Source organism: Thunnus thynnus, chromosome 7 (genome assembly GCF_963924715.1).
Source record: "Thunnus thynnus chromosome 7, fThuThy2.1, whole genome shotgun sequence".
Classification (NCBI taxonomy): Eukaryota; Metazoa; Chordata; class Actinopteri; order Scombriformes; family Scombridae; genus Thunnus; species Thunnus thynnus.
Window position 1 is genome coordinate 12,393,845 of NC_089523.1, and position 12,914 is coordinate 12,406,758.

The 12,914-nt window shown below is 38.8% G+C and overlaps 1 protein-coding gene across 1 annotated transcript in view; it reads right to left on the bottom strand.

The window, feature by feature from the left end:
* The window catches only part of veph1 (ventricular zone expressed PH domain-containing 1), a 96,046-nt gene that overhangs the window by 49,514 nt on the left and 33,618 nt on the right, over positions 1–12,914 (bottom strand). The window contains exons 5-6 of the mRNA XM_067594415.1: positions 3,505–3,668; positions 2,046–2,255 (exon numbers count right to left, since the gene is read on the bottom strand). Of these exons, the coding sequence (XP_067450516.1) occupies positions 2,046–2,255; positions 3,505–3,668 (374 nt within the window). The remainder of the gene's footprint in view (positions 1–2,045; positions 2,256–3,504; positions 3,669–12,914) is intronic.

The following is a 12,914-nucleotide window of genomic DNA, read 5'->3' on the forward strand; positions in this document are numbered from 1 at the left end:
CAATCTATCCAATAATTATATGTCAGTCTGGACCAAAGTGGTGGGTCGACCAGTCAACCATTGCCACTCTAATGCCAGGTTCAGACTACACAATATTTTTGCCTGACTGTGTCAAATTAGGTGATTATAGAGTCATAAATTCTTGCCATAACTTGGCCAAGAGATATGACAGACTTCACCTTGGTACCTGGCCAATAATAGCTTGCTGTCTTTCATGACTTGCATGATGTAATCAGTTGGAGGTGCCATGGAAAGCCATTTTCTAATTCTTTAAGGAACGAGAATGTAAACAAACAATGGCGTCCAAAGCAGTGTGTATGATACTGGCTGGCTGGTTGCCATAGCACCACAAACTTTACCTCTGTGTCACAGTTCCATCTAGTAGCATGAGCAGCAACAACAACATCACGAGGCGTCCCAGATGCAGCATTGGTTGTTTTCCACTATGATGCATTACACTGAATAAAATAATCAATGCTCATTTTTGGTCCTGACGCCCTACATCTGTCGGGTCGGGCTATGTTATATAGTCTGAACCTGGCATTAGAGCCATGCTGCTAGCAAGGCTAAAAATGGATGTAGCTCAACTCAGTTTTTTCTTCTTCTCAAAAAGAGCCAGGCAGCTGATAAGACAAGACTTAATGACTGACCTTCCACTGCATGCATGTGTGTTTCAGACTACATCACTCCCTCCTTCTCTTGCCCGTCAGTCAGCAGTAATGTGACCTTGCAGTCTGCTCCAGTTGCTGGGCTTATTAACCTGCAATCAGCAGCTGAAGTGTATTAACAGAGGGCTCCAATCACAGTCAAATAATGACTGAAACACCACTTTTTACTTCAAACAAGGTGCCATTAGGGGAGAATGAGCGGCCAAGTCCGCAGGGCGGCCGACTGTTTAACCCAAGGTTTGGCCAAAAAGAGGCTCATGGGACATTTTTAGCCTTATTTGGATTATTTGAAGGTTGATAGATTTGAATTGTTCCACAACATGTAGAATATTGAGAAACAAATTCTTTTACTGCATCAAACTAGTGCCAGTAAATACTTGTATACAATACCAGGTAGGACGTTCTGTCACACATGATGCAGTTCAGTTTTTCAGAGATTGTTCCTTATTTGAAGAACATATTTTTCTCTGTAAAACACCTGATTTTCCTTTTCTCACCTTATGTAGAACAAAATACTTTCCTGAAGTTAATGTCCCCCTTAAGTGTGTTACAGTTCCTTAACTCTTCCTTCACAAATTTTTTTTCTCTCCTTCAACCGGGACAACAGTTTCTCACTTCACAGAGCCCTCAGAGGAGTCAGCACGTATTTGTTTTAGACAGACGCTCCCAATGAACACTGCTGTGTTAGACAGCAGTCAAAACCTCCGGATCCGCCTGGCCTGTCCGGTGTTTGAGTGTTTGTTTTATACTTGGCAGGACAACAGAGAACAAGTCATGTGAGAGTGCAGCCTTCCTCCCTACTCATTAAAATAATCACTCCTGTCTGTTTTAGCGCATGTGTGTGTGGATCCCCACTGCCAGACAGACTTAGAAGTAGATTAAAATGTTTTACTTTGCCATTTTTGCATGAATTTAACCACTGGCAGGTTTTTGCAGTTCGTGTTTAATTTCTACAAACAGACAATACACCGACAACATACATTTATAGATAGCCAACAACGTGCACAAACTGTGTGTACTTTTGTGTGTCAACTCTGAAGCTAAGAGTTGGACTGATTTCAAGGAACTCCACTTATTTCCCCAGCCTTTCTCTTTTTCCCTTTATCTCTTTATGCTCCTTAATTGGCGCATGGGACTAATTGCAAGTTTTCCTTTAAGTCAAACCATTTTTGACCTGCACAAATGTGTCAATTCGCTAGAATGAACTTATGTCTCTTTGCATTCATTCCTGTCTATCCACTGACTTTGTATGCAAACATGCCGCCTAGTAAATCTGAAGTGTTACTGAAACGTCTACATGTCCACTTTCTGTATCAAGTGCAATTCAGCGCTGCAAAAGAGTGTAAAGTAACCATGTTCATTTGTGTGTGTTTGTACCTCACTGATGATGCCCACAGCACCATGGATTTTGGCCACATGACCCAGGAGAGCAGGGCATTGTTGTCCCACAATCCTCAGCGCTGGCAGAAAGCTGACCAGTGATGAAGGGCTGGCTTGTGACACGTCCACGAGTGCACCCAGCAGGGCCTCAGTCAGGGATTGGTCTCCAAGGTAACTAACCAACGCAGGCACCTGAGGGCTCAACATCTGCACGGAAGATAAAAATAAAGCTTTATTTATAATTATTTTTAATTATAACAGCATTTCTGTCACTGTTTGGGCACAAACAGAGGGCTGATGTGATTTTAATGAGGGCTGGAGGTGAGAAGAGTGACCTTGGAGCGAGTTGATCAGTACGGTGACTAATAATAAACAAAAGTCTGACTGTAGGACTGTCTGGACAAACTCTTTGAATGAACAGTTTCTCCTCATTATCTGGACTGGTCACACTGGACTGCACTGGACTTGGATCAGACTAACAATGCCCGCCATTGCTGAACCTCCTGCTGCTTCTTTATGAGTCAGTTGCTCTGATTAATCATGTTAATATCAAACATCATCTGTTCTTTGACTCGTTCCAGTTTGTCATTTTTAATCTTTCCAAAAATGCGTCACTTACAGTATGTGAACAACAGTTAGCAGATTAGTTGGACATTGCTGTGATGAATGCATCTACAATCACAGTAGAAATATTTAGTGTGTCTGTGTGGGGGGTTGGAGATTAGAATAACTCCAGATGGCGGGTTCTGTTTCTCCAGGACGTGAGAGTATTCATGTTTAACCAACATGTGCTTTGTTTGCTGGTATGTGGTACTTTCCCCTCAAGTTGAGCATCAGCAGCCCTGCTCCAAAATATGCAGGATTAAGGGAATTCCTACTGAGATATGTGTAGTCCACATGCACTGCTCCATTTCCTCACTTTTAACTACATTCCAGTGTTTTTTCCCTGCATTTCGATACGAGCTCATTACTGGATATAGCATCGTTGAATGGTAAAAAGTTTGATTAAGCTTGACTCATGGGAAAAAATGTTACAAAAAGGCCACACACATACTGCACTGTGAGGCAAAGCCAAGTCAAAAATACCGTACATTTACGCCATTGCCACAGAAACTAATTTCTGATTGTGTGGGATAGTGCATTATTTTCAGATAACCCCACCGTTCAGATATACAGTAACTACTTAATTACTGTTTTAAATAATACTTGATAATATAGCTAGAAGGCTGCTTATTTCAGCTGTCAGCTAATCTACGGGTCCTTGTAACATTTTCATTTACTGGGTGTGATGCTGCATCATATGACAACACAATATTTACACTGACAGTGCTATAAATGGGATGATCCACGTTGGCCCATGCAGTTATGAAAAATAACACAGTCGGCAGATGTTGAAGTAACTTTATCCAAAGCTCTATATGCTTTATTCCTGACATAAAACTGCACAAACACTCACAAGTGGATGTTGCTCAGCAACCATTTGAACAAGTCTGATCAGGTGTTGTTGCTCTGGAGACTCAAGCTGCGACATCATCGCAGTCAGGTTGCCTAGGTGACGGTGGATGGTATCTGGTTGTCTCAGGTAGACTGAAGGCAACACTCGCAACAGCATGTGGTTACCTGTAGAGAGAGAGAAATGGACAGAGATGGTGTCTGTTTTCTCATAAATAAGACATTAGAAAGGAAATTTTGGAAATTTACACAAAAAAAATTCCAGTCCTTCCTGAATGTTTAATCAATTAACTAAGAAATTAATCATCAGATGATGAGATTAATTGTTAGTTGCAGTCTTAACATAATAAAATACACTGAATTTTCCATACTTGTGTCTCTGATCTTGTGTAATTCCAACTTTATATAATTGTTATCAGTAGCTACTTCCTTCCAAGGACTGTATATCATTATTTTTCAAATGTATTATTGACTTCATGCTTTTTTGACCATAATGTCATGGCAATGAAACTTCATTGAACTTAAGTGAATTAACTTGACAAGGGAAACCTTTGTGTGCCATCCAAATACAAACACATGTCAAACCATACTGTTGTGCCAATCTGTTTCGGACATATTACAATTACCAACTTGTACTTGCTGATAAATGTAAAAATCAAGATGGCAGAGCCACCATAACAATGCTTATGAGTGTGTTATAACAGGACAGTAGCTGGTTCAAATACCATACTCCAGCTATAAAAATAAACACTTTTCACACCACCAGAAACTAAAGCTTTGCAAATGTTTTAACTTGGTGTAAAGTCACGTGTTCCTGAAAAAAGCACGTGCTCATAGTCACCTTTCTCTGAATGAAAAAACTGACTGACTGTGGTCTGGCTCAACATCATGAATATGTGCACAAATATTTCTCTGAAAATACTTTCTAATTATGATACATCATCTGTGTTTTGGAATAATACTTTCTCCATTTGTTGTCAATATTCCTTCATTCATGCTGATACAGGAAAAAGGAAAGTCAGTGCAGGCACATTACTGGGCATAAAGGCATTTGTAAATCAGCAAGCAGCCCAACAAAACCCACGGCATTACCCAACAGCCTTTGACTCACGTATGAAACATCTTTAAATGATTCACATCACTGAACAAAGACCCTTGTTTTCAGATGGTAGGTTCATTATTGGTGACATTTCAAGATTTCAAAGAATGGCTTTTGTGTCCTACAATGAACCAAAAGCCGGACAACAAGGGATATTGCAAGTGTGACGTTTAACCACAGAAAGATTTTAGAGCTAATTAAGCAAGTAGTATAAAATAAAGGATGATTCCACAGATGCCGCAGGGTTTCAACAATGGGGCAAATTATAAGTGGTGTTGATGTTTGGGGGTTTACTCTAATAATCTTTTATTGAATTTACAGTGTCTGCAGGACAGATGGGAACCCCGAGGGTGAAGAAAGAAAGACAGTGTAACATGGGCAGAAAGATGGAAGAATAGATCGACATTTGATGGTGGAAGGAATGAATGGAGGAAGGACAAATCCCATTTAAGCAATACTAAAATATGAACACAGCAAAGACAAGGAAAGCTGTCTTGAACCCAAAAGAATTGAGTAGAGATTTCTAGCACAACATTGCCTACTTTTAAGTTGCATGGAGAAGGGAAATAGTCTCAAAGGTCATGTATCATGCATATTTCCAGGTCTAGGCCTATATTTATATTCTGTTACTCTACTAGTATATCTTTGCATGATTTACAGTTCTAAAAAATCCTTATTTATCTTATATTGAACCTTTAAGCAGCCCCTCAGTTCAGGGGCAGGGAACATTTTTACATACATTCACCTCAAATTTTAAACTGAACAGTATAAAAATAACAGAAAATCACAAAAAGCATAATTTGTCCCCTTTAAAAGGTAAGAACTCAAGCAATACCATAATGAACAACATTATTGTGAAACCAACACCAAGAGGAAGGTAATTTCTCCAGTACTCCCTGTACTGTGAAATTACTCATAATTATTCATGTCAACTAAATCAATACTGCATAAAAAATGTTAATATAAATATCAGAATTGTCATTCCTTCGACACCTTGAAACTAAATTACAGCATTCATCATAAACATCTGGTTCATATGTCAAACAGCTAGTAATTGGAAATGGTTTATTTATCTGAACTACAGTATAAGCAGTGCATTTTTGTCACATTCAATTAAATCTCACAGCAAGAACCTGAATAAATGGTTTCACACAGCTGTAAATCACCTTAACCACAGGTTATGTGCTCTGCAGGCTTAATGTTCTAACAGACTGATAAAGAGAAAGGACTGACTGTTCAGTATGTGCAAAGGCAGAGGACGGGTGCACATAAATATTCAGGAGATGGATCAGATGCTCTTGTTATGCCTCCTTCTCTTACCTTTACTCATAGATTATACTGTATAACATCACACACACACACACACCCTTCTCTATGGTTACAACACAAATCATCATAAAAAGACAGATATAGTGCATGTGCAGAAAGAGAGAGCTGCTAATAACAGAAAAGCTGAGGTTGTAGCATTTACAGGACTGTTCAGAGGAATGTTAAAAGGCAGGAGGAGACGAAAGTCTGCACAGGAGCACACTGAGGAGGATTTATAGAGCTTACCTGGTCGAGTACACTCAGCCCTTATACTGTACCCTCAGGCACACACACACACACACACACATCATAGGCAGCATGTGTGAGACAACCTACTGTATACTCTTTTTGTTACTGATTAAATATACTTTTTTTTAAAATTTCCTTAGCATGAAACCACCTTATTTGTGTGTGTTTGTGTGTGTGTGTGTGTGTGTGTGTAGTATCTGACCTTTATACCCTCATTCCAGCACACACCCAACCCACCATCATGACTTACAAATCTCAGTAAAATATCCTGTAATGACCTTTAGTTCTTTTGCACACAAAGGCAACATTTTTAGGCTCCTCAGACATTTTTCCAAGAAGGAAAAAACAGAATCTGCATACTGGCAAACTATTGTTAACATTGTGTGAAGAGGCAGAGGACGGGACATGTGGACTTTCTTTTGGGTGTATGAGTTTATGAAGTGTCACATTATAATCTCAAGGTGGGTTACAAAAAAACAAAACAAAACGAAAAACAAATTTTCATAAAGCTATTGGATTTCTTTCTATGTCATTGCCATATTACAATATCAGTGCAAGATACTTCCGTAAAGCCCACAAAGCACACTGAACAGGCTGAGTCATGGGAAAAATGCTTTTCAAATGATTTGTCTTCGCTTTAGACATAGTGGTAACAAAAGCATTGAAACCCACAGCAATGACAAAACCATGAACTGAAGGTATTACTGCCAACACTGGAAACAATGCATCTAAGCCAGCTTTTTGAAATCTGAATAATGTGTAAATCATTTTAATGAAATTTACACAAAAGCAAAGACATTGTTGCCCCAAACGTCAGTAAGAGAGGGCCCCAAGTGAATCAAGATATCTTTAAACTGAAATAAGCAGATGAAACATAAGAGACTGAAGAAAACACAGACCACTACTATTACTTAAATCAAAACGGCATTCAGACATTAGCTCTGTCAGCCTTCTCACTCATTTGAATGGCAGCAGTGTTGACGCAGCGGGAGTGTCAACGCAGAGGGCTCGGCAAAACACCGCAGCGAGGCAACGTCAACCTTTGCCACAACGCGACGTCATGCAGCAAGGTGCTGTGTTGGCCAATCACAGACATGCAAGCACACATACCTGATGAGTTAGGCAGTGGTGCTTTGTGCTAAATGCTAATGTCAGTATGCTAACATGCTCACAATGGCAATGCTTGCAATATGATGATGTTTAGCAGGTATAATGTTTACCATGTTCACTATCTTAGTTTAGCGTGTTGGCTAATATTTGCTAATTAGCACTAAACAGGAAGTACAGCTGAGGCTAGTTAGTGTTGCAGGTATTTGTACTGTAGTATTGGATGCTAGATGAAAGGTTAAAGGATCATCACCAAAGTTACTGCAGTTCCTTCGGAGAGGGACATGAATGTCTTTACTCAATTTCATCGCAATCCATCCAATAGCTGTTATATTTCACTTAAAACCACAAATGTCAACCTTAGGATTCATCTTCTTTGTGCATCGTGACTTTGTACATGTCGGTACAAAATTTAATATCAATATATTCTTTAGTTGTTGATATATTTCAGTCTGGACATAACTTCTGGTTCCCAACATAAACTTTTACACCTTAAACTCTTATGCAAGGGAGGTTGTACAAGCCAAAAATGCAGAGATCAGCACAAATGACATCCATAGGGATCCTTGTGGACAGCTTTACGACTTAAATGTGTTTTCCGTAGCAACACTCACGTAAATGTATGATTGTCCCGAAAGTCGTATATCATGCAGCTCGAATAACCTCAGGTGGATGAGGGCGGGGAGAAACTGTCAAATCAAAATGTAAGAGACAAGAGACAAACCTCTCCCCAAAAGCCCATATCTTTGGTATTCTGCACATTTTTGTGGCATGAGTGAATCCCCCCTGCAACACAGTAAAAGTAATTTAAAGCATTCAGGCCTGTATGAAACATGGCTTCCCAGCTCTCTGGAAGAGATCCAGTAACCACAGTGCAAAGAAAGATATGTAAGGATTTTCATCACATGCACATATGACTCAAAATGTTTCATGCTTATAAACGTTTTATATCTAAATCATAAAATATGTTCTATAACAGCAGGCCAGATGCATCCCAGCACAATTTATAGAACTATACACACACATACAGTATAGTGTCTTTTCTGCAAAGTTTAGACTCAAAGACCATCCTCCCCTTTCACCTAGATAACTTCACCCCTCCAGACTCTCTCTGTCTGTGTGTGAACGACAAAATGTTCTTTCTTACTTGAACTACCTCGTTATCCTATACGGTTTCCACAGGATACACGACTCCTGGGTGATGCTGACAGACTATGATGAGTCCCAAACAGACACATTACTCAGCAGCTCATGCCCGGACTGCTGAGTCAGTAGAAAGGAAGCATGGTCGACACATCTAAACGCTTGGTATCATATAATCCCTTGGTGTAAAGGCATTTCAATGACTCACACTTAAACAACAAAGTATGTCATTACTCATGCACATTTTAAGGTGGCTTTCAACATGTAAAACTACTTGGTTAACGTGCAACGTTGACAGTTGAGATGAAATGTAAACCCCATTCTCCTATGTCAAAATCAAGAATTTGGCTCAAATCAAATACTTTGTAAATCCGCCCTGACCTCCTCAATAAAACTTGTCTCTGCACTTTAATGTCACACTACTTTCTGCTTTGGCACTGCAAAAGTTTTTAAGATGTTTAAAGAAATGTCTGATGCAGATATTATTCTCCAAAAAAACACTGCTTGTCCCTGGAGATGGAGCCTTTTCAGGTTGAGGATCTGATAAACACGTTTGTTGACAAATAAAGGAAGAAGTGTTTCCACTTATCTCAATCTTTGCTTTAACAAAGCAGAGTTTAAATAGTTACAGCTGAATAGAGACCCTGAACAAAATGATCAGTTTTGTTCAGTGGTTTGATGCTCTAAAACACTGGTGGAGGAACAAAATAATTCCACAAAAACAAACTAAAATGAACAAAATACTGTATTTTGTAACAGTAAATCCCCCTCACTAACAGTTAATAGATCCTATTAGATTAGCAGAATGTCACAAAAATATTCATGTCATCTTGACAGAAGGACCATCTTTGATGTAGATGATTGGCTGCATTTTATCTGTGTTTACTGTGTTTTAAGCATAGACTGTAAAAAATATGGACGTAGCCACCGTGACGTCACCCATTGGTTTCTGAAGAGCAGTTTTGAAGCTCAAAGTGGGCGGCTCCGGCCGTCACCATCTTGGCAGTGCCTGACTTTGCCTCACTAATCCAAAATGGGAAAAGAGGTGGCGCTGAGGCAGACTGAATGAAGCCTGGTTGCTGAAAGAAGCCACCTAGCAGGTAGCCGCGCCAGTCAAAGTAGCCGTGTCCTCATAACATTTAAATGGGCAAATTATAAAAAAATTCACCCCACATACAGTTGTCATGAAAGGGGAAATTAGCTACAAAGACAAAACCGCTTTTTTTTACCAGGCTGTAAACATGTTTATTTCTGCTGTAAAATTGGGCATATTAGCATGGGGGTCTATGGGGATTGACTCGCTTCTGAAGCCAGCCTCAAGTGGCCATTCAAGGAACTGCAGGAACTGTTTTTGGCACTTCCGCATCGGCTTTATTTTCCAGCCCTGGGGGTTGCCGCTTGGTTTAAAGTGAGAAAATGAGGGTAATACCATAAATGCAACATTCCCAGCGGACTCTACTGAACTTCTTTTAACTCTTTGCTTTTCATGCAATCAGTCATGAATCAGTCTTTTATTGCAATGCAAAATTCTTCCTGTGGTGCCAGGGAAACAATTCACAGTATTTATCTCAAAGTGAAAACACGGGCTATATGATTTTATGGTGATAACAGACAATGGAGCCAATTTATTTCCCTGATGAATCATCATGAATACATAGAGTCCTAGAGAATGACTACACATTTGTTACACAATTTGTTCAACCTGCACATGTTTAAAAAAAAAAAAAACAACAAAAAAAAAAACACTTTCATGGGAAAATGAAATTTTATCATTATTACTTCAGGATAAGACTTACACGATACACAAAACACAAGACTCACACATCGAAGTGATGTGCTTACAGGTCTGTCAGCAGAACATGTATGATGTGTTTCCAGCTGGTTTAATGCCCACAGGTGGTAGCCATACGGGAAAACTTGGAAGCATCTACACCATTCATGGTTATGTGGCATGCACTGCAACAAATCAGCTTTTGGGGTTTTAATCAAATTAAGTCAAGTCAATTTAATTTAAATCACAACAGAAGTTAACTCAGGGCACTTTTCACATAGGTCAGGTCTAGACCGTACTCTTTAATTTACAGAGACCCAACATTCCCCCATGAGCAAGCCCTTGGCGGCAGTGGCAAGGAAAAACTCCCCTTTAATGGGAAGAAACCTCAAGCAGAACCAGTATCTAGGTGGGCGGCCATCTGCCTCGACCGGGTGAGTTGAGAGGGAGAGGCAAGAGAGAGACACAGAGAAGCACATGAAATGACATTATGTCCTTCTTAGTTTTAGTTCCTTATAATCCAGATACAGGTCATCCACACAGGACATGCATTATGGCAGAGTTGACTAATGACACCACCACTCTCTTTTAAAGCCTCTTTAACTTCTATTTTTTTAACATACACTGAATTTAGTCCTTTCTTGTCACCTAAAAATGCCTCCTAACAATTTTTAATAACAAATGTAGCTTTAAGTCTAGTTTTACATTTTCATTTACAAACATAAATGTGTTAAAAGTCTCTCACGATCCTCAGATTTCCATCTCTCATTTTTTAAAGTCAAACAGTGACCAAACCAGGCAGAAATTGAGAAAATGTTGCTTCTCCTCAGGTGACAATATTTTTCACTGATTTTTGCCAAAATTCCTGGGATAATGGCTCAGTTGCTATTTGATCTGCAGGCTTCAATGTGGTACCGATTGAAAGATTAGAATCCGTGCAAGCAGGTTTTCACTGCTTGTTTCTGTGGGTTGAGTTATGAGACACATGCCTGTCCTCTTTTGCTCTCTAGTCCATGTTTTCACAGCTTTTAAAAATGTGGATCGCGCACAGAATGGCTGGGCAGTGTGTGTATGTACCGTGTGAGTTCTTCCAGGACCCTACTCTCTGTGCGTGGATAACTTAGTTATCCAGATTAGACTGTTGACAATTTGACATGAGTCTGGATTTCTTTTAGTTCTTCAAATCTGGCAACGAGTCCTTAAACCCAAATCCAATATGAGCTCATTTTCAGATACAAATGTCTCACTTTCTCAGATTTATAATGACAGAATGTTGATTTAATGGTGATTTTAGATGAGAACATGCAGCTTATTGATAATTCACTATAATCTATCGGTGTAAATATCTCAATTTAATCATTATAATCAAGAGTTACTTATACTTATACATGATAAAATATAGCAACTAAATGAAAGTTTGTTCATGAAAAATGAGTCAATCCAAATGTTGTTTGAGATATTTTGAGCAAAAAGATGACTAAAAGATTCTGACTGTTAAAAGACCAATGGAGCCAGAGTATATGGCATTTAATGACATTTCAATGGGAATCTGTCATGTGAACACCAAAACCTATTGAATGATGACTTATTCAGTGATGAACTGCAGAACTCACTTTGCTGAAACATGTTTATGCAGTTAAAACTGCTTTTTGAGGTTTCATTTTTATTTTTGAGATGTTTTGATATGGTTTCATTTTCATTGCAACATCGCTCACAGTCTAACCACATTCACTGGTAATATCTGCTTGTTCATTGGTGATGACAGTGTGGAAACAGTAGAAACACTGTTTAGCACAATGAAGTACAGAATAACAGCGGTAACAATAGGAACACATATAAAATGAGACTTATGTCCATGAATCTATTGCCTCAGTGCATGCTGGGACAGTTCCCAACAGACCTATCTCGTCTAACAGCAATCACATGATCAGCACTCAGCCAATAATATAAATGCTGAAGATGGTTTCAACTCTCTACTCATTTTGCCTTTGTTAAAGATAACTCCTTCCAGGATTAACAAATCAGTCCTCAAACTGCCTTCAAATAAACAAATTATCTGGATGAGAATTAACAGGATTAATTTAGCCTGATAACAGCATGTTATCCTGAATTAGTTAAACCACATTTGAAGAACAGGGCCCAAGTAATGAATCTTATTGTTGACAGTAGGAATAAACATGTTGATTGAGGTGAATTTATGTTGCTAAACTAAACATTATTTCAATTAATCTGAGGATTATTTACTCAGTTAATCTATTAGTCGTTTGGTCTTTAAAATATCAGAAAATGGTGAAAAATGACGATCACTGTTTCCCAAAGCCCAAGTTGCAACCAATAAGGTCTTATTAGATCTGACCAACAGTCCACAATCAAAAGATATTTAGTTTACTATCATAGAAAATTAAAGAAACCAGAGAATTGGAGCATTTTTTCTTTAAAAAATGACTCAAAACGATTCATAGATTATCAAAATACTTGTCAATTCATTTTCTGTCAATGGATGAATCGACTAGTCATTGTGGCTCTAATCATATGTCAACCAAACTCTATCTATTCCTTTAATGATTTTTTCTTTCAGACATTCAGGTGATGACCTTTGACAACAGCAGTCTAGAAAAGCAAATGTAAAATCCTTCTGGCAAAAAGTCGAGCCAATATTGTGTTCTACCATAGAGACAGAAGACAGATATTTATTGTGATGAAAAAATGTGGATCTGTAGAGCAGTTTTGCTACTTT